The sequence below is a fragment of the Delphinapterus leucas genome, chromosome 8, assembly GCF_059928025.1.
Source record: "Delphinapterus leucas isolate spDelLeu-1000000601 "Yukka" chromosome 8, BTC_Dleu_Yukka2, whole genome shotgun sequence".
NCBI classification, from domain to species: domain Eukaryota; kingdom Metazoa; phylum Chordata; class Mammalia; order Artiodactyla; family Monodontidae; genus Delphinapterus; species Delphinapterus leucas.
This window is the reverse complement of record NC_143136.1, coordinates 3292500-3309997: the sequence shown is the minus strand read 5'-3', so window position 1 is coordinate 3309997 and position 17498 is coordinate 3292500. Positions and strand designations below refer to the sequence as shown.

Sequence of the window (17498 nt, the reverse complement as noted above, 5' to 3'; positions counted from 1 at the left end):
CAGGGCCCCACACGGCCCCTCCCACAGCCCAGCCCCCATGTGACTGCCCTCACTGCTTCCAGGTGGCCCGGCCTACCGGTCTGGATGCCGAGCTGAAGAATCTGCTCAGGGCATTCGCCCGCTCCTTCCCCGGAGTCCGAGGGCCCGGTTGTGTGGCTGCCATGGGAACACTGACAACTCTAATGTAGGGGCTGCAGCCTGTGCTTCAGAGAGGTGTGTGTGTGTACTGGGGGCCTTGGACTCCCCACGGCAGACCCCATATCCAGGCAGGAACCCCAGATGCCCCCAGGGCTCCTCTGCGCACATTGGGGCCCCAGGGCAGCCCAGGCTGGAAGGGACGGTGACCCCCCAACACCCCCTCCCTCCCAGCCCAGGCTCGGGGAACAAGGGCTCCGAGTGGCTCCTGGAGTTGCATCGTTGGTCAACATCATCCGTTGACCATCGTGCACTGAGCCTTACGGTGCGCCTGTCCCGGGGCCCGGAGTACGGCAGGGAGCTGAGCTCTGCCCTCCCTGAGGTCTCAGTCCGGGGAGGACGGACAGCAAGTGGGCAGCTGCAGCACGAGCAGAGGGATGGGCGAGATACGGGGAGGGGAGCCGCGGGGCGCAGAGGTGGTGTTCAGGAGGTGTATCCCCAAAGTACTGGGTTGGAGGTTGGAGGACGGGGCGTCTGCAGGCGGGGGTGGGAGGACCGGGGCAGCGGCGAGAGGACTCTCCCGCCTCCCTGCTGTAGAAGCAGGGCTGGGAGAACCACACCCCTCCGGAAGAGGAGGCGTGAAATCCCTTCCGGCCTGAGGGTCAGGGAGCAGGTCATTCCTAAGTGGGCCCTGAGAAGCAGCCAGAAACAAGACCGTGAGAGAGGAGACAGGCTTGGACTCCTCCGTGTCCGCAGGGTGGGGGGGTCCTGGGGGGGCAGGTGGAGAAGCACTCGGTTCTAGGGGAATCGAGGACTGGGGTGAAGTGCCTTTGGGAGCCCTGGGTTCCCGAAGCCCCTCAGGGCCGTCTGTACTGTGTGAGGGGGAACCCCTCTGTGCAGCATCTCCCAAACTCCACTGACACATTTTCCTTGGTGGAACGTCTCAGGGGTGGGACAGCCAGGCTGGCTCCAGGCCAGGAGAAGAGAGACTGAAAGAGCGAAAGACAGAAGGGGTGAGGCCAAAGGCCCGGGGTGGGAGGGGACATGGCGAGGATGGGGCCAAAGAGAGCTTGTTCAACAGTGGGGTCCCACCGTCTTCCCCGACCACCTTGCTTCCACCATTGTTCCGCTGATGGTACCTCCAGATGGGCTGGGAGTGTTTCCGGAGGGATTGTTGTCTCCTACCCAGCGGAGAAAAAACCAGCCCTTTTCCATTTGTCTTCCTCTTCTTGCCTTGGAAACCCCCCTCCAAGGTTCTTTATTCTCCGCTTTATTCGTATCGTTCATTTTCCGAGAGGATGGCGTCCGTCCACCTCGCTCAGCAAGTGCCCGCAGTCGGGGTGGTACAGTTTAGCCAGGGAGCTGGTCACGAAGATGGGAGATGGGATTTACCTCCGCCATTCAGCAGGCTTTGTATGAAGCCTGTAGTGTTGTTCTGTTCATTTACTGATCCGAGAGTCTTAGTGGACACCTCCTAGCGCGGGCCCACCAATGCTGTCATTCCTGGCAATTCCCAGTGCTCCCAGGGAAAACGGGGTGGCCCAGATGCCAGGAGTCTCTGTTCTACAACATAGTCAGAACCTTGGAAACATTCCTCTGCAAGGGTGAGTTTGCACGCTGTGCTCACACTGATTTCAAAACGTTCCTGGCGAGGTGTCCTGTAGGTCAGCCCTGGGCCGGCAGAAATGCATGACGACTCCCGTCACTTGGTCTCGTTGGACTTTTCCAGCTTGATGGGACCTCTCTGATCTGCCTGGTTTAGGAAGGGCTTCGTTGTACAGACCCCCACTGCAAGTCCAGGAGGTGCGGGTGGGCTCCAGGTGCACCGCCGGCTTGGGTCCTGCCGGCCCAGCACGCATTCCCAGACGACACCAGGGTTGGAAGTGAAATGTTTTGAATCAAACCATTAACAGGACTTCCTTATATGCTCCCTGCAGCGTCAAGAAAAACAAAAGATGCCCTGTCCTGCACTGCCTCCAGGCAGCTCCCGTGTGCCCACTGTAGGTTGTGGGAAAAGTACCCCACGTGGGCTTGGTTACCCACCCTGAAGGCCACTCGGCCCTCCTGTCTGTGGTCAGAGGCCCTTTGCAGAGATGAGCTGGCGGGCAGGCTCGCTCCGAGCCTAACATAGGCCAGGCCCCTCTGTGGCTTTCTGTCACCAGAGGAAGTAGCCCGATGCGTGGGCAGCCCCTCCCCGCTTTGGAAGGGCTCTGCGGTGACTATGAAGCCTTGGCTGGGAGCCCTGACACCAAAGGTGGAAACCACAAGGGAGAAGACAGACCTGGCCACCTAAAAATCAAATAAATGGATTCCTGACTGTAATGAAAATGCCTCAGTGGCAAATGTGGTGTTTGCTACTGGCTTGAGAGAGATTTTTTTTTATCACATTAAGAAGAACTTCTTGGTGCTTTACAAGGTTGGGGTTTTTTAAAATCAGAAACGAATGTTCAGTTTTATCAAATGCCTTCTCAACGTGTATTGAAATGATTATATGTTATTTTCCTTTGACAAATCGAAGTGTGATTTTATCATAATAGCATTAAAGCATTCCTGAAATGAACCTATTTTATTCTATTGTATATGGCTAGCTTAAAATGGCTAGCCGTTTAAATAGGACTTCTATGTCTATTTATAAGTGAAAGTGAACATCTGTTGCTTGTTCGTGAGTGTTCTGAGGCACGTGGGCAGGTCATCTTAAGAGGTTTGAGATCAGGGTTTTGTTAACTTTTTCAAAGAACTGGGAAGCTTGACATCTTTTTCTGTGATCTTAAGAATTTTTTTTAACATCTTTATTGCAGTATAATTGCTTTACAATGGTGTGTTAGTTTCTGCTTTATAACAAAGTGAATCAGCTATACATATACATATGTCCCCATATCTCCCTCTTGCATCTCCCTCCCACCCTCCCTATCCCACCCCTCTAGGTGGTCACAAAGCACGAAGCTGATCTCCCTGCGCTATGCGGCTGCTTCCCACTAGCTATCTACTTTACGTTTGGTAGTGTATATATGTCCATGCCACTCTCTCACTTCATCCCAGCTTACCCTTCTCCCTCCCTGTGTCCTCAAGTCCATCCTCTACATCTGGGTCTTTATTCCTGTCCTGCCCCTAGATGTGATCTTAGGAATTCGAAAGAACTACCCGGGCCTAGCACCTTTTGTGAAAGTAATTCTTTAACAACTTTTTCTGTTTTTTCTTCTCAGGTTTTCTACTTTTTAAATCAAGATTTGATAATTTGTTTCCCCAAAAAGCATCCCAATTCATCAAGGATTTTCCGATTTTTAACATACATGTTTTGTACGTTAATCTCATACTTGTTCTAATCTTTTATCTGAGGTTTTGTACAGGGGTGTTTTCTCTGCTTTTTTTCTGGATTAGACTATCCAGAAATGTGATTTCGAAACAGTTTCGAATCAACTGTTGAATTTACTTTTTCATTTTTATGTTTTTTAAAATATCAATAAATATTAGTTTTTAATAATTATTAATGCATTTAAATTATTTGCCCTTTGCCTAGATTTATGTTGTGCTTCTTTTTTTAAATGTCCTGATTTGGATTCTTCATTTATTTTTGGTTGGTAATAAGACAATTTACGGCTGCAGATTTTTCTCAGAATTCAGTTTTGCCTATATTTCACTGATTTTCACGTGCAGTATTGCCATTAGTTTTTCTTAACAGCCTGTCATTGAATTTTTAAATCTTTGTTTGACCCTAAAATTACATGAGTGATCTTCCGTTTCTAGGGATTCCATTTTTTAAAATTTATCCTTTTCTTACTAATTTCTAGTTTCTAATATTATAGTCAAAGAATACTGACTTAAAATCTCCACTTTGAGAATTTGTCAAGTTTTTCTTTGAGCCTAAATAGGATCCAGGGACTTTTGAAAAGATTGTTGATTCTCTGTAGGATAGAAACTTCCTCATATAGTCACTGAGTCAGGCTTATTAACTTTAGTTTTCATTTTTATACTAGTTTTTTTTTTTTTTTTTTTTGCGGTACGCAGGCCCCTCACTGCTGCGGCCTCTCCCGTCGCGGAGCACAGGCTCCGGACGCGCAGGCCCAGCGGCCATGGCCCACGGACCCAGCCGCTCCGCGGCACGTGGGATCCTCCCGGGCCGGGGCACGAACCCGCGTCCCCTGCACCGGCAGGCAGACTCTCAACCACTGCGCCACCAGGGAACCCCTTTATACTAGTTTCTATTCACCTAACCTGAAGATTTTGTTGAGTCCGTCGCGATTACTCACAGCGGCAGGCTGTCTTTGTCCTGTGAAGCTACGATAACGCTCTTCGCAGTGTGAAACGCCCCCTCTTCCCGTTTACTGTCTTTTGCGCTGGAATGTGCTGTGTTTGCTAAGGCCACCACTCCTGCTGTCCTACTCACATCTCCAGGCAGATCTGTCTCATTCTGTCCCTTCTGCCTTTGTTTCTCTTGCCTTTGAGATGACTGCTGTGAACAGGATGAGTGGGACTTTTTTCCCCACACTCTCTCTGCCCTCGTGATGTTTGCAGTCAAGTTGTTGAGGCCAACAGTGAGTGAATAATCAAGAGTGAAAGCACAGGTACAAAGGAAGACACAACTATGATGGAAAACCCCACTTTGCCGGGGATCCAAGTGAGGTTGAAGCATAAGAAAGCACCTGTTTGAGGAGGTGACGTTTGAGGGATACACAGATGTCGACCTTTAAAGATGGGGTTAAGAGCCTTACAAGTAGAAAGTGCAGCTTGCGCAAAGGTCCTGAGGCAGAAGTATCAGCCAGGGCGGCCGATGAAAGGGAGAGGGTACAGTTGAGAGTGGAGAGGTGGGGGCCACATGAGGGCTTTTGAATCCAGCACAGGTGCAGCAGGGAGCATTGAAGGCCTGAAGCAAGGGTGAGTCTGTGTGGACAGTGGGCTGGGGGAGGCGGAAGGCAGAGGCCAGGGCTGTGGCCCCAAGAGCCAATGGTGAATGGAGCCCAGGGCTTCAGAGAGGAGGAAAGCAGGGGAGGGGGTTGATGGCTGCCCTGACTAAGCTGGGTTGGGGGAGGAGAAGGGGAGCAGAGATGCCCAGGCCTCGGCCCATGCTCAGTGCAGAGAAGTGGAAGCTGGTATTAGAAATGTGGTTGTAATAACCCACCAAGGCTAGTCACTCTGCCCTACTCCTGGTCACAGTGACAGGGCTGGAGGAGGGGAGGGGACCCCCGGAAATGGGGGGATCCATGGCAACTCAGAGGGGGCAAGGCTTCCCAGGCATGAGAGATGGGGCTGGGGTGGGGGGCATCCCGGGAGTCAGGTGTGGACGCCCGTTGTGCACTGGACCAAGGCTTCAGATGGGGGTGGGGATGTCGCGGGTGTCGGATGTTGCAGTCTGGGCGCCGGCGGAGGAGGGAAGGAGCGAGGGCTGCAGAGCGCCAAGGCCCCTCACCTGGCGGGAAGAGCGGAGGCAGATGCGCCGGGCTGCTGATGAGGGAGAAGCCTCGAGAGCCAGGGGCGAGGGAGGGAGCGAGCGGGGTGCTGACGGCGAGGGGCGAGGTGAGGCGGAGGAGGGAGGGTCCCTAGGAGAGGGATCAGGGGAGGAGGGACCAAGGAGCGGAGGTCCCCGGGAAGGGGGCGCCATCTGGTAGCCTCGCCCTTCCTGCAAGGAGGCCGGGAGGCCGGGCCGCTCCTGGGAGCCGAGTGTCCTTGGGCGCCTGGGACGGGGAGCCGGCGGGGATGGGTGCGGAAGGGGGTCCTGCCCTCGGAGCCCACCCCTGCGTCCCCCCCCACCTACCCTCAGGGCCCTCCCTGCCCCCAGGTCCGGACGCCCCTCGGGACCGGGCGTCTAATCCCCGCAGCATCCGTGCGGGGACGGCAGGGAGGTCCGTTCCAGCCCGGAGGCAACCCAGACCCTGGAGGAGGCGAGTGACGGAGCGAAGCCGCCGGCCCGCCCAGGCCCTGGGGACATCCGGAGCTCTGCAGCCTTGAATGTGTGCGAGGGCCCGCTGGCGGCTGAGCCACCGAACTAACGCATTATGTCGCTCGGAGGGGCCCAGCCCCCAGCACTGCCGCCTGGAGCAGGGCTGCCAGCCAGGTGTCCCCTAGGCGGGGGGTCCCAGAGCTCCTTCCACTGGAGTGGCCAGGGGAGAACCCCTTGTGCTGGAAGCAGAGGGTGGGAGAGAGGGTGTCACCGCGGTGGGGACGCTGCCCTGCCTGGGACGGGGTTTACCCCACGCAACTCGAGCAGAGGTAGGTGGGTGGAGGGAAGAAAGGCCGCGCGCTGGCTGCCGGCTCAGCAGGGCCGGGGTCTGCAGGACTGGGCTCCCCAGGCCGGGGAAGCGGGCAGGGGCCACCGCAGCCCTCTGAGCCCTGGGCGGCGCCAGGCGTGGAGGAGCCACGCCTCCAGCAAGGTGCAACCCCCCAGGCAGCCGGGGCTGCGGCCCCCAGCAAGCCCCTCTCAGCCTGTCTCCCACCCAGTCCTCCCAGCTGCTTGGGAGTTAGAACAGCACACGAGTCCCCTGCGCCGAAGGCACCCCGCTGCCCCAGACACGAGGAAATGTGTGCCCCACGGCTGCAGATTCAGGGACCTCGATGTCCAGTTTTCTGCAGGCCTTTTCCTCAGTGAGCTGTCTAAAAATATAATTATAAAAATAATGTATGCTCACTGTGGAAAACTTGGAAAATGCCAGGAGAATAAAAGTCCTTCATATCACTACCCTCTAGTGGTGACAACTCCTCCTAACATTCTGAGGTCTTCCCCTCCTACATGGACCATTTTATGCTGAAAGCACATTGTTTGTATAATTTGGTCTCAACTGCTTTTTCTTTTGTTCAACATTGTAACATAAATATTTTCCTCCTCCTAAATACCATTTTAATAGCTACATAGCCGAGGCTCTTATAAGCAACTTTTTCATCACTGTCCTATTGTTTGCTCTTTTTCATAATTATAAATCTGTAATGTTCATTTTCTTAACATTATTTTTGTCTACATTTCATGTGATTGACTTAGGATAATTCCCAGAAATAGAGTTACTGGCTCAAAGGCTGTCTGTGATTTTGAAGTTCTCGACACATAATTGCCAAACTGCTTTTCGGAAAAAATTTACCAGTTTTTCTTCTACTAGCAATGATGCAAGCACCTGCCTCATTTCACTATACCTTCACCAGCACTGAGTATTCTCATTTTTTAAATTACCTTGTTCTTTTATTATTATTATTATTATTGTTATTATATTTATTTATTTATTTTGGCTATGCCGGGTCTTAGTTGCGACGTGCGCATTCTTAGTTGTGGCATGCATGCGGGGTCCATTTCCCAGACCAGGGATGGAACCTGGGCCCCCTGCATTGGGAGTGCAGAGTCTTACCCGATAGACCACCAGGGAAGTCCTGAGTATATTCTCCATTTGAAAATGGATTCTATTTGGATGTTTGCTTCTTTTTTTCCTTAAAAGTGAGGTTAGACATTTTTTTCACCTGCTTATTAGTCAGGCTCCCCAGGCCGGCTTCAAATGGGCCCCGTTCACCTTCACCTGCCCCGGCTGCCAGGGTGCTGAGGGTGCCACCTCCCCTCCTCCCAGCAGGTATTTAAAGCTGCTGGAAGCCACCAGGTTGTGAATTGTCCCGAGTTGATGGAAGCAAATACTGGTCCAGAGAGAGTGAACCAAAATAGTGGTTCCTCCTCAGATATTCTGAGGGCTTAGACACACATTGCCTGGTCAACGTTTACTCGAGTTTATGGAATAAGAAATGGACCCTTAAGGGGCCACACACCAGTTGTCAGGAAGCTGTCCACTTACGGGGCACCTGTTATACATCAGGCCCTTGACCTTGTTTAACTTGATCTGCCCAGTAACCCTGTCAGGTGGGTACCTGTCTCTTCATTGAATAAAGAGAACAAGGTTTGGATGGGTGAGATGCGGCCCTTGGGATCACTCAGCATAAGAGGTGGAGCTGGATTTGAACCCAGTTCTGTGGGGCACCAGGGCCCAGAGTCACATACTCCACGTCGGGGCCAGACAGGGCTAGTTGGTGTCCCCAGAGCAGACGACTCCCCTGTGGGCATCAGTGGGCACCTTCCTGTCAAACAACCATGAAGCATGGTACCAGAAGCCTTGACTTGGGACCCAGATATATTGGAAACTACTCCCCACCACAGTGTTCAGGAACATTCCAAGCAAAGTTCACTTAGGGGCCCACAATAGAAAGTCCTGGCCAAGAAAAAGGATAATCATTCCATTACATGAGAACTGAAAATAGAGGTTGAAAGCAAGCATATTTTTTCATGATTATTTTGGCCCCTTCAGTCAGTACAATGTTCTTTTGAACAGAAGAATGTCTGTACTCTGAAGGAAATTCTTTTATCTCATCCTTGCTGACAGGGCTCGCAATATTTATTGAAAGTTTCAGCTGTTACTTCGGTATAAATAAACAGGATGAAGTGGGCAGCCGACTGCCCATTAGGGATATTTTTAGACAGGGATGGCTTTGCAGACTGGAAGGGTATTTCAAGGAGAGAGTGCCTCGTCCCAGAATAGCCCACCACGGGCTCAGACTCAGCGTGGCCTCAGCGTGGGGTCCCTGGTGTCACAGGTCCCTGGGTCAGGGGTCCTTCCCATCCTGGCTGGCCAGCCCGGAGGTGGCAACACCTCCTTCTAGGGACATCCCAGCTTCACTCCTCAGGCAGAGCGTAGGGAACAACATTCAGGACTGACTGTGTGTCACTGCGTCTGCAGAACACCTAAAACTACACGTTGATTCCGTGGGCCTGAGGTGGGGAAAAAGATGACCATTCAAGCTAGTGTTTGTAACATGCAGCCCTGTGGTTGATGGACGACCAGCTCAAAAGTCTGGACTTTGGTTTTTAATAATACCTGACACACTTGCACTTACCTTGTGCCAGGCCCTTGATGTGTGCTAATTCATTTTTTTCACAATGAGACCCAGTCTGTCCTGACTTCCCATGGCTTTTTCCACTTCTGTTTTCTACTTGGAACACGAGTCCTCGTTCACTTAGAAAAACCACGCACCCCTGTGGGCACGGGTCCTGCACACCCTCCACTGCCTCTGCCCACTCTCTCCCCCGTTGTGCCCCATCCACTTAGCTGCTCACATGGACTGAGGGAGGCCCTGTGTGCCCTGTGCACTTGGGGTCATGACCCAGAGGGCAGCCAGGGCAGAAAAAACAGCGACCTAGCGATTGAGAGACCGTATGGTAGGTGCTGGAGTAGAGGGGTGCTTGGGTGCTGGAGAGGCCCCAAACTTTTCCTTTCAACAGCCCTTCAATACCTCTCTGAGCAGTTCCTCGATGTTAACTTACGGCTTCTGTTCCATGTACTCACTTCCTGGATAAAATAAGGAAAAGTATATTTTATATATCTTCATTTTTCCTGTTTAGGGAGCTCTTCATTTCTTTGTATGGGTCCAGAATTCCTTCTGTTACATTCCTTTGACTGAAGAACTTTCTTTAACATTTCATGAAGCACAGGTCGGGTGGCAGTGAATTCTATGAGCATTTTTTCTGCAAAGCTCTTTATTGCAAGCTCATATTTGAAAGATGTTTTTGCTGAGTAGAGGATTCTGGGCAGACAGGGGTTTGGGGCCCCACCCCCAGTACTTGAAAAATGCCACACATTGTCTTCCAGCTTGCATAGTCTCAGTAAGAAGTCTGCTGTAGTTCACATCACCCATTCCTGTGTAGGTGTCTTTCTTCCTGAATGACTCCAAGACTTTTTTCTTGGATTTTTTTCATCATCTTTGTTTTTCAGCAGTTTAATATCTTTATTAAATATCTTTAATATCTAGGTGGCTGTTTGTTTGTTGTTGCTGTTGCTTTGTTTTTTATCCTGTTTTTTTTTGGTGGGGGGGGTTCTCTGGCCTTCTTGGATTTGTGATTTTTCATCTCATTATTTTTGGAAAATTCTCAGCTATTATCTCTTAAATATTTCTTCTGCCCAATTCCTTCTCCTTTTGGAACTCAAATTACAAGCTGGGGTTGACATCATTGACAGTGCTGTTAATTTACCACAGCTCTTGGATGCTCTATGTTTTTCTTTTTGTTTCAGTTTGGGTAATTCTACTGATCACCTTCACATTCACTAATTCTCTCCTCAGATGTCAAGTCTGATGACGAGCTCATCAAAGATGGACTCTCTGATACTGGGGGGTTCCCCCGCACCCTCCAGCATTTCTCTTTAACTTTCTTACAGTTTCCATCTCTCTGCTGAAATTCTCTATCTGTTCATGCATATTTTCTACCTTCTCAACCAGTCCCTTTATCATATTAATATTTTTCAAGTCCCTGTACGATAGTTACCATATCTGGGTCATCTCTGAGTCTGGTTCTGTTGATTGCTTTATCTTTTGACAATGGGTCCCAATGTTTTATTTTTTTATTTATTTAGTTTATTTAATTTATTTATTTTTGGCTGCGCTGGGTCTTCACTGCTACATGCAGGCTTTCTCTAGTTGCGGCGAGCGGGGGCTACTCTTCGTTGCGGCGCGTGGGCTTCTCACTGCGGTGGCTTCTCTTGTTGCAGAGCACAGGCTCTAGGTGTGCAGGCTTCAGTAGTTGTGGCACACGGGCTCAGTAGTTGTGGCTTGCAGGCTCCAGAGTGCAGGCTCAGTAGCTGTAGTGCGTGGGCCCAGTTGCTCCATGGCATGTGGGATCTTCCCAGACTAGGGCTTGAACCCGTGTCCCCTGCACCGGCAGGCGGATTCTTAACCACTGCATCACCAGGGAAGCCCCTAATGTTTTATTGAATGTTGAACTTGCATGTGTAGAACAGAAGAGATTCAGATAAATAGTATTTACATCTGGAAATGAGTAAGCCTCTTGTGTCAGGCTGTTAGTGTGGGATTTAAGTCAATCTTGTGAGGAGTTGAGCTGGGTTTGGGATTTGTTGTTGCTGTGGTTTCCTTCAGAGCACCACAGGCCTCAAATACCTCTGGCAATGGGTTACCACTGCCTTGTGCTCAGGGTGGGGCTAGAGAATTTTCCTTCATGTGGTGTGTCCCACCCTGCATGCCTGTGCCACAGAGTGGGTCTCTCTCCACCTCCCTGTGGCAGATTGCTGTTGCTTGTCTTTTTGTTTTTTTTGTTTTGTTTTTTTGTTTGTTTGTTTTGCGGTACGCGGGCCTCTCGGGCCTCTCACTGTTGTGGCCTCTCCCGCTGCGGAGCACAGGCTCCGGACGCGCAGGCTCAGTGGCCATGGCTCACAGGCCCAGCCACTCCGCGGCATGTGGGATCCTCCCGGACCGGGGCACGAACCCGTGTCCCCTGCATTGGCAGGCGGACTCTCAACCACTGCGCCACCAGGGAAGCCCTGTTGCTTGTTTATACCAGGTTTGTACTGGGAGAGAGGGAGGGGTTCCCTCTCTCCTGGTCCAGCTTCAGCTTAGAAAGCCACCATGCCCTCAACCTCAGGATTCCTGTTTCTCCTCCCTGTGGCAGCCAGACTCTGCCCTGTATCTGTGGGGTCTTGGTGGGAGATTCCTGCCACTCCCCCAGTGGAAAGAGACCTCAGTTTGGTATCTTGCAGGCTCCTAGGTCCAGGATGGCTTCCTGCTGCTCTTCCAAGGGAAAAGAGTCTTTTACCCGTCCTTCTCCTAGGCACAGTGTGCCTTCTTGTGCCCTGGAGCTAACAGGCTGTGCTGTCCCTCCCTCAACTCAAGGCTTTGCTTCCTGGAGAGAAGGGTCTGGGGAAGTAGGAAGGGCTTCAGGCCTGTTCAGCTGAAGCCACTGATCATCAAGATCAGCTGCTCATCCCCCAGGGGCCCAAGCCTGTTGCTGCTTCTGTGAGAAGGGTTTGGGAAATGTGTGGTGTTTGTGCCTGGCCCCAAACAGCAGCCGATCCCCTGCCTGCCCCTAACCTTTCTCACGAGCACCCCCTGGAGCCTCATGGGAAAGATCAGATGGTCATGGAACCCCGCTCAGGGCATCTGGGGCCCCAGAAATTCCAGATTGACCCTCCAGCCCATGCTAAACCCCGGGCAGTTCAGCTATTATGTAGCTGGTACAGCAGCTGCGTCTTTCTCCTCCTTGAAACTCAGGTTACTTTGCTGCCTTGCAGTCTCAGCTCTCTGATGGACTCAAGAAAATGTATGATTTTGTAGTTTCTTCAGCTTTTTTTGCTGTTCATATGGGATCAACACTCTGTGTTGCTTTCTCCATCCTGAGCAGAAGTGACACTTTCTGGAAACTACTGAATACATTTTAATTTTCCCCAACACTGAATCTTCATTTCTTAAAAAACAGGGGCTTCCTTGGTGGTGCAGTGGTTAAGAATCTGCCTGTCAATGCCGGGGACACGGATTTGAGCCCTCGTCTGGAAAGGTCCCACATTGCTGTGGAGCACTAAGCCCGTGCACCACGAATACTGAGACCACGTGCCACAACTACTGAAGCCCGTGCGCACCTAGAGCCCGCAAGCCACAACTGCTGAGCCCACATGCCACAACTACTGAAGCCCGTGCGCCTACAGCCTGTGCTTTGCAACAAGAGAAGCCACTGCAATGAGATGCCCGCGCACCACAACAAAGAGTAGCCCCCACTCGCCGCAACTAGAGAAAGCCCGCACGCAGCAACGAAGACCCAATGCAGCCAAAAATAAATAAATAAGTTTTTAAAAAATAAATAAAATTAAATAAAAAAACAATTTACTCAAAAAATTAAACACAGACTTATGATATAATCCAGCAATTCCACTTCTGGATATACAGCCAAAAAAATTGAAAGCCGAGACTCGAGTAAATAATTGCACACCCATGTTCATAGCAGCAGCATTTGTCACAATAGCTAAAACATGGAAGCAACCTGAATGTCCGTCAATGAATGGATAAACAAAATAAAGTATGTACGAGCAATGGAATATTATTCAGCCTTAAAAAGGAAGGAAATTCTGACCCAGGCTACAACATGGATGAACCTGGAGGACATTATGTTCAGTGAAATAAGCCAATCACAAAAGGACAAATATTGTAGAGCCAACTTATATGAGGTGCCTGGAGTAGTCAGATTTCATAGAGACAGAAGGCAGATGGGAATTACCAGGGACTGGAGGGAGAAATGGGGGTGAGTGTTCAATGGGGACAGAGTTTCTGTTTGGGAATGAGATAGTTCTGGAGATGGATGGTGGTGATGGTTGCACGACAATGGAATAGTACTTAATGCCACTGGACTGTACAGGTAAAAATGGTTGAAATGGTAAATTTTATGTTCTTTATATTTTACCACAATTTTTTTATAAAAAATTTACTGGTTCTTGCCATGTGCCAGGTACTCTTCTAGGTACTGGGATTACAGAGGTGAACAAAATAGACAAAATCCCTGACCTCATGGGGTTTACACTGAATAAGCAAAATAAATCTGTAACCCGCTACAGTGAAGGGTGACAGTGCTGTGGGAAACTCCTCAGCAAGCGTGGGAAGATGGGGGTGGTGGGAGGTCAGGGTAGGCCTGGGAGGCCTCACAGTGAGTCCTGTGGACACCTGGGGGGCTTTCAGGCTGGGGGGCGTCTGCTCGGGGTGATGCAGACAGCAAGGGGCTCAAGAGGCTGCACATCTGCCCACGCCTGAGGGCTCGCCGTCCCAGGCTGCCTTCTGAAGACGCCTGGTTGGTCCATCTTCTCGTTTGCCCTTGGTGTGGCATCCCAGCTCCTGGAATCCCTTAGCCCCAGCTTGCCTTCTGGGGTGTGAGCACGTGCAGGACATCTAGGGAGCCCGCACAGGACCCACGCAGGACCTGTGTCTCTCAAGCCAGGGCCACCGCCTCAGGGCTTGGACTTTGGGGGAGCTTGCCCCAGTGGGGAGTGAGGTGGGGAGCCCCTGGCTGGAGTCCCACCTTGATCCCCTGCCCACCAGGGACTGACGACCTGCTTCTCCATCTGCAGGAGCTACGAAGAGCTCTCGGACTGCACCAGGCACGTGGCGCAGAAGCTGGACTGCTTCTGGCCCAACGCGGCGGTGGACAGGTTCTTCCTCTCCGTCCACCAGCACTACTTCAGAGACTGCCCCGTCTCAGGCAGGGCCTTGCAGGACCCGCCCAGCAGTGTCCTCTGCCCCTTCATCGTGGTGCCCATCCTGGTGACCCTGCTCGTGACGGCACTGGTGGTCTGGAGGAGCAGGCGCCTGGAGGGCATCGTGTAGGCTGGGGGCTCCCGCACCCAGCAGGGGAGGGGGACGGCTGTCGCTCATGGAGGCTGCCGGGCAGGCCAGAGTGTGGGCGTGGGGGCCTAGCCTGGCCAAGGCTTCTGGGACTTCAGTGGCAGAGCAGACCCCCGGTCCCCTCTTCTTCTACCCAAGAAGAGCTCACAGCAGGATTCTGGCGTGGTCACGGCACAGGCATTGACCTAGAAGCCACCCTAGGAAGGGCAGCCCAGGTGCTGGGAGGGAGCAGAGCATAGCTGTTAGTGTTTCTGGGGAGGGTTCTGAGCTGTCTCCCAAGGTGTTTATGAACCACCCCCTGGCTTGATCATGGATAAGTAGTTTGTGATTAAAGGATGTCCTTGAATTTGGGAAGCGTCATTCTTTCTGGATGTGGACCCTCGGGAGTAGAAGGATGGGAGAAACTCTAGCCCCTTTGGATTTTGTCTTTCTCTGACAGGAGGCGCCCTCACAGGTACCTATGTGGGGGACGATGATGGGGAGGCCCCATGGGGGCTGAGCGCTGTGCGTGCGCTGAAGCTGCTCCCCGGGATTCTGAGGCCCCGGCCCCTTCCCCGCCACTCTGTCTAGAACTACTGGCTCAATGGGCTGCGACTGGCAGACAGGAGGCGGCCAGGTCTGCTCAGTTTTTACTGAGGCCCCTCCCCAAAAATGCCTCGCCAGCCCCCGGTCCAGGCACCCACCTCCATTCTGTCCCCCAGGGTTTCAGCGGCTATTTCCTCTGCACCCATCCAGGCTGCTGCTGCGCCCCATTCACAATGCTTCCCAAGCTCCAGTTTCCAGAAGGTTCTGGATCTCCAAAGGGAGCTCCCTGCACCATCCCTCCCAGATGGCTCCTGAGCCCAGAAACCCCCTCTGAGGTCCCTACAGCCCCCAACTGGCTGCAGCGCCACCGGCCCAGAACCTGCCCCTTCTCAGGCCCACTGCCCTCCGCGTCGGCCTCCCCTCCTCCCAGCGGGACAGCCACCCAGACATGGGGCCAAGGCCACGGCCCCCGAGCTCTTCAACATTAGCTGAACCCGCGCTGGGGCTGAACGGGCCGGACCCCAGCAAAGGCGCCCCAGTGGCGACGGGCCCGGGGCTGGGCCTCGCCGGCCCGAGAGCCCTGACCGTCCCCCTGGGCAGCCCCCTGCAGCGACGACGGGCCATCCCTCGGGGTGTCCCGCGTCCGTACTCCGGAGCCCGGGGCGGGCTGGCCCGGCTCCTCGGCCTCCCCACGGCGCTGACTCGGCGCCAGAGCAGCTGCCCCCGAGGACGCGGACGCCTCAGGGGGCGTAGATCCTCCTCCCGGAAAGGGGCCGGCAGAGGGGCGGCCGGGAGCAGGCGGGGCCGGCAGCTGGTGCCGCGGTCGGGGCGGGACCGGGGGCGGGGCGGGTCCCGACGAGCCTCGTCCCGTGACAGCAGGGCGGCGGTGCGCACGCGGAAGGACGGCACCGCCGGGCTCGGGGGAATCACCCCGTGACTTGTGACACGTGCATTTGCCGGAGGCGGCGCTTCGGAGCCGCGGCCCCTGCTTCCCTCCTGCAAGTCCGGCCGCTCGCGGTGATTCGCGGGGACTCCGCCCCTTCGGCACCGCGGGGCGCGCCCGACCCCTGACCCCTGAACCCCGCAGGCCCTCGCCCGCAGGCCGCACGGCCCAAGGCCCAGCGCTGAGCAAGGGGTCCTTCCAGAGTCAGTTTTCCGACTGTGGCGTCTTCAGGGACCGGGCCGTCCCTCCCCACTGGCCGGAGGTGCGTGGGGTGGGGTCGGGGTCGCCCTTGGTGGAAAGGCGTCTCCTGCCTCAGGTCTTCCTAAGTGGCCACTCACTTCTGCACCACCGACGGCAGGTTAATGAGATTTTCCAGTTTTGACCAAGGAAAGTAACCTTCTGCGGGACAGCAGGCCACTTGTTTCTCACATTTCAATATGTAGCCCCGTATGACCGTTTTCACTTGAAAGAAAACGGACTGAGGGGAGCTGGTCCCTACGAGGCAGAGGACGGTTTTATCGGAAGAATGTGTTTTCCGAGCGCTCTCGTCTGAAAGGTCTGCTCTGAAAGCTGTCCCCTAATTTCATGAAGTCAGAATGTCGCGTGTTCCGGAAAAACGATTTGGGTACCTGTTTTCAAACCTTTGGAAGTGTATTTCCTGCCATCATAGCCTACGAAGACTAATGGTGTTAAACCCGACAGAAAAGGCCAAGCTCAGCCACGCGACAGCCTTCCTACTGTCCCCCCACCCATGGCTCTGTGCCCGCACCTCCTCGTCCATAAAGTGGGGAGGGTAATGGGGTCTCCCTCGAAGGGGGATGCGTTAATTAAGTAAAATGTAGCCCCAGGTTTCCGCCCGCATGGGATTCTGGTGAGGCGGTTGTTGGCACGGCACCTATGAGCTGGGGAAGGTTCTAGATGCCAGGAGGGTCTCAGGAGGGTCGGCGAAGCCATGGGGGTCCCTGCGCCAAAGCCCGCAGCCCGGAGCCCTGGCTAGCAGGCCTGCCGTGACCCGCCCGCTCCGCGCTCTCGCGAAGGGCCTCGTGGAGTGTGGCCTGCAGATAAAGGCCCGATGGGTAGCTGCGCTGGCAGGGGCCGTGGGGCAGCCCCACTCCCGGTGATGGAGGGCCTGCCAGGCTCCTCCTCAGGAACCACCCCCGCAAAGCGCAGAGCGCAGGCACACGCTGCGCGCTGAATGGTAGCTGTTAGTATTAAAACGTTTTACAGCCAGTGTCACTAACGCTAAACAATATCGTTGTTTTAAAATTATCCAAGCTAACGGAAGAGAACAGTGATTGATCATTTTTAAGTATTTTCAGGTTTATTAAATATGTTTTAAAGTACACAAAAATTGAGTCTTGTCTTTAGAGACAAATTTTTTTTTTTAATTGAAGTATAGTTGATTTACAATGTTGTGTTTCTGGTGTATAGCAAAGTGATTCAGTTATAAATATGTATATATATTCTTTTTCACTTTGTTTTCCATTATAGGTTATTACAAGATATTGAATATAGTTCTCGGTGCTCTACGGTAAGACCTTGTTGTTTACCTATTTTATATATAGTAGTTTGTATCTGCTAATCCCAGACTCCTAATTTATACCCCCCCCTTCCCCTTTGGTAACCATAAGTTTGTTTTCCATGTCTGTGAGTCTGTTTCTGTCTTGCAAATAAGTTCATTTGTATCATTTTTTTTAGATTCCACATGTAAGTGATACCATATGATATTTGTCTTTGTCTATATGACTTATTTCACTTAGTATGCTAATATCTA

At 52.7% G+C, this 17498-nt stretch overlaps 2 protein-coding genes across 4 annotated transcripts in view; both read left to right on the top strand.

The window, feature by feature from the left end:
• RAMP1 (receptor activity modifying protein 1) overlaps positions 1–15299 on the top strand; it is a 50415-nt gene extending 35116 nt beyond the window's left edge. For all 3 annotated transcript variants that reach the window (XM_089916150.1, XM_022568093.2, XM_089916149.1), the window contains one exon: positions 13983–15299. In XM_089916150.1, coding sequence (XP_089772276.1) covers positions 13983–14238 — 256 coding nt within the window. In that variant the 3' untranslated portion in view covers positions 14239–15299. The remainder of the gene's footprint in view (positions 1–13982) is intronic.
• A 1931-nt stretch (positions 15300–17230) lies between these two features.
• Positions 17231–17498, top strand: part of UBE2F (ubiquitin conjugating enzyme E2 F (putative)) — an 85428-nt gene continuing 85160 nt past the window's right edge. Inside the window, exon 1 of the mRNA XM_089916130.1 lies at positions 17231–17255. The gene's annotated coding sequence lies outside the window, so the exon portion shown is untranslated. The remainder of the gene's footprint in view (positions 17256–17498) is intronic.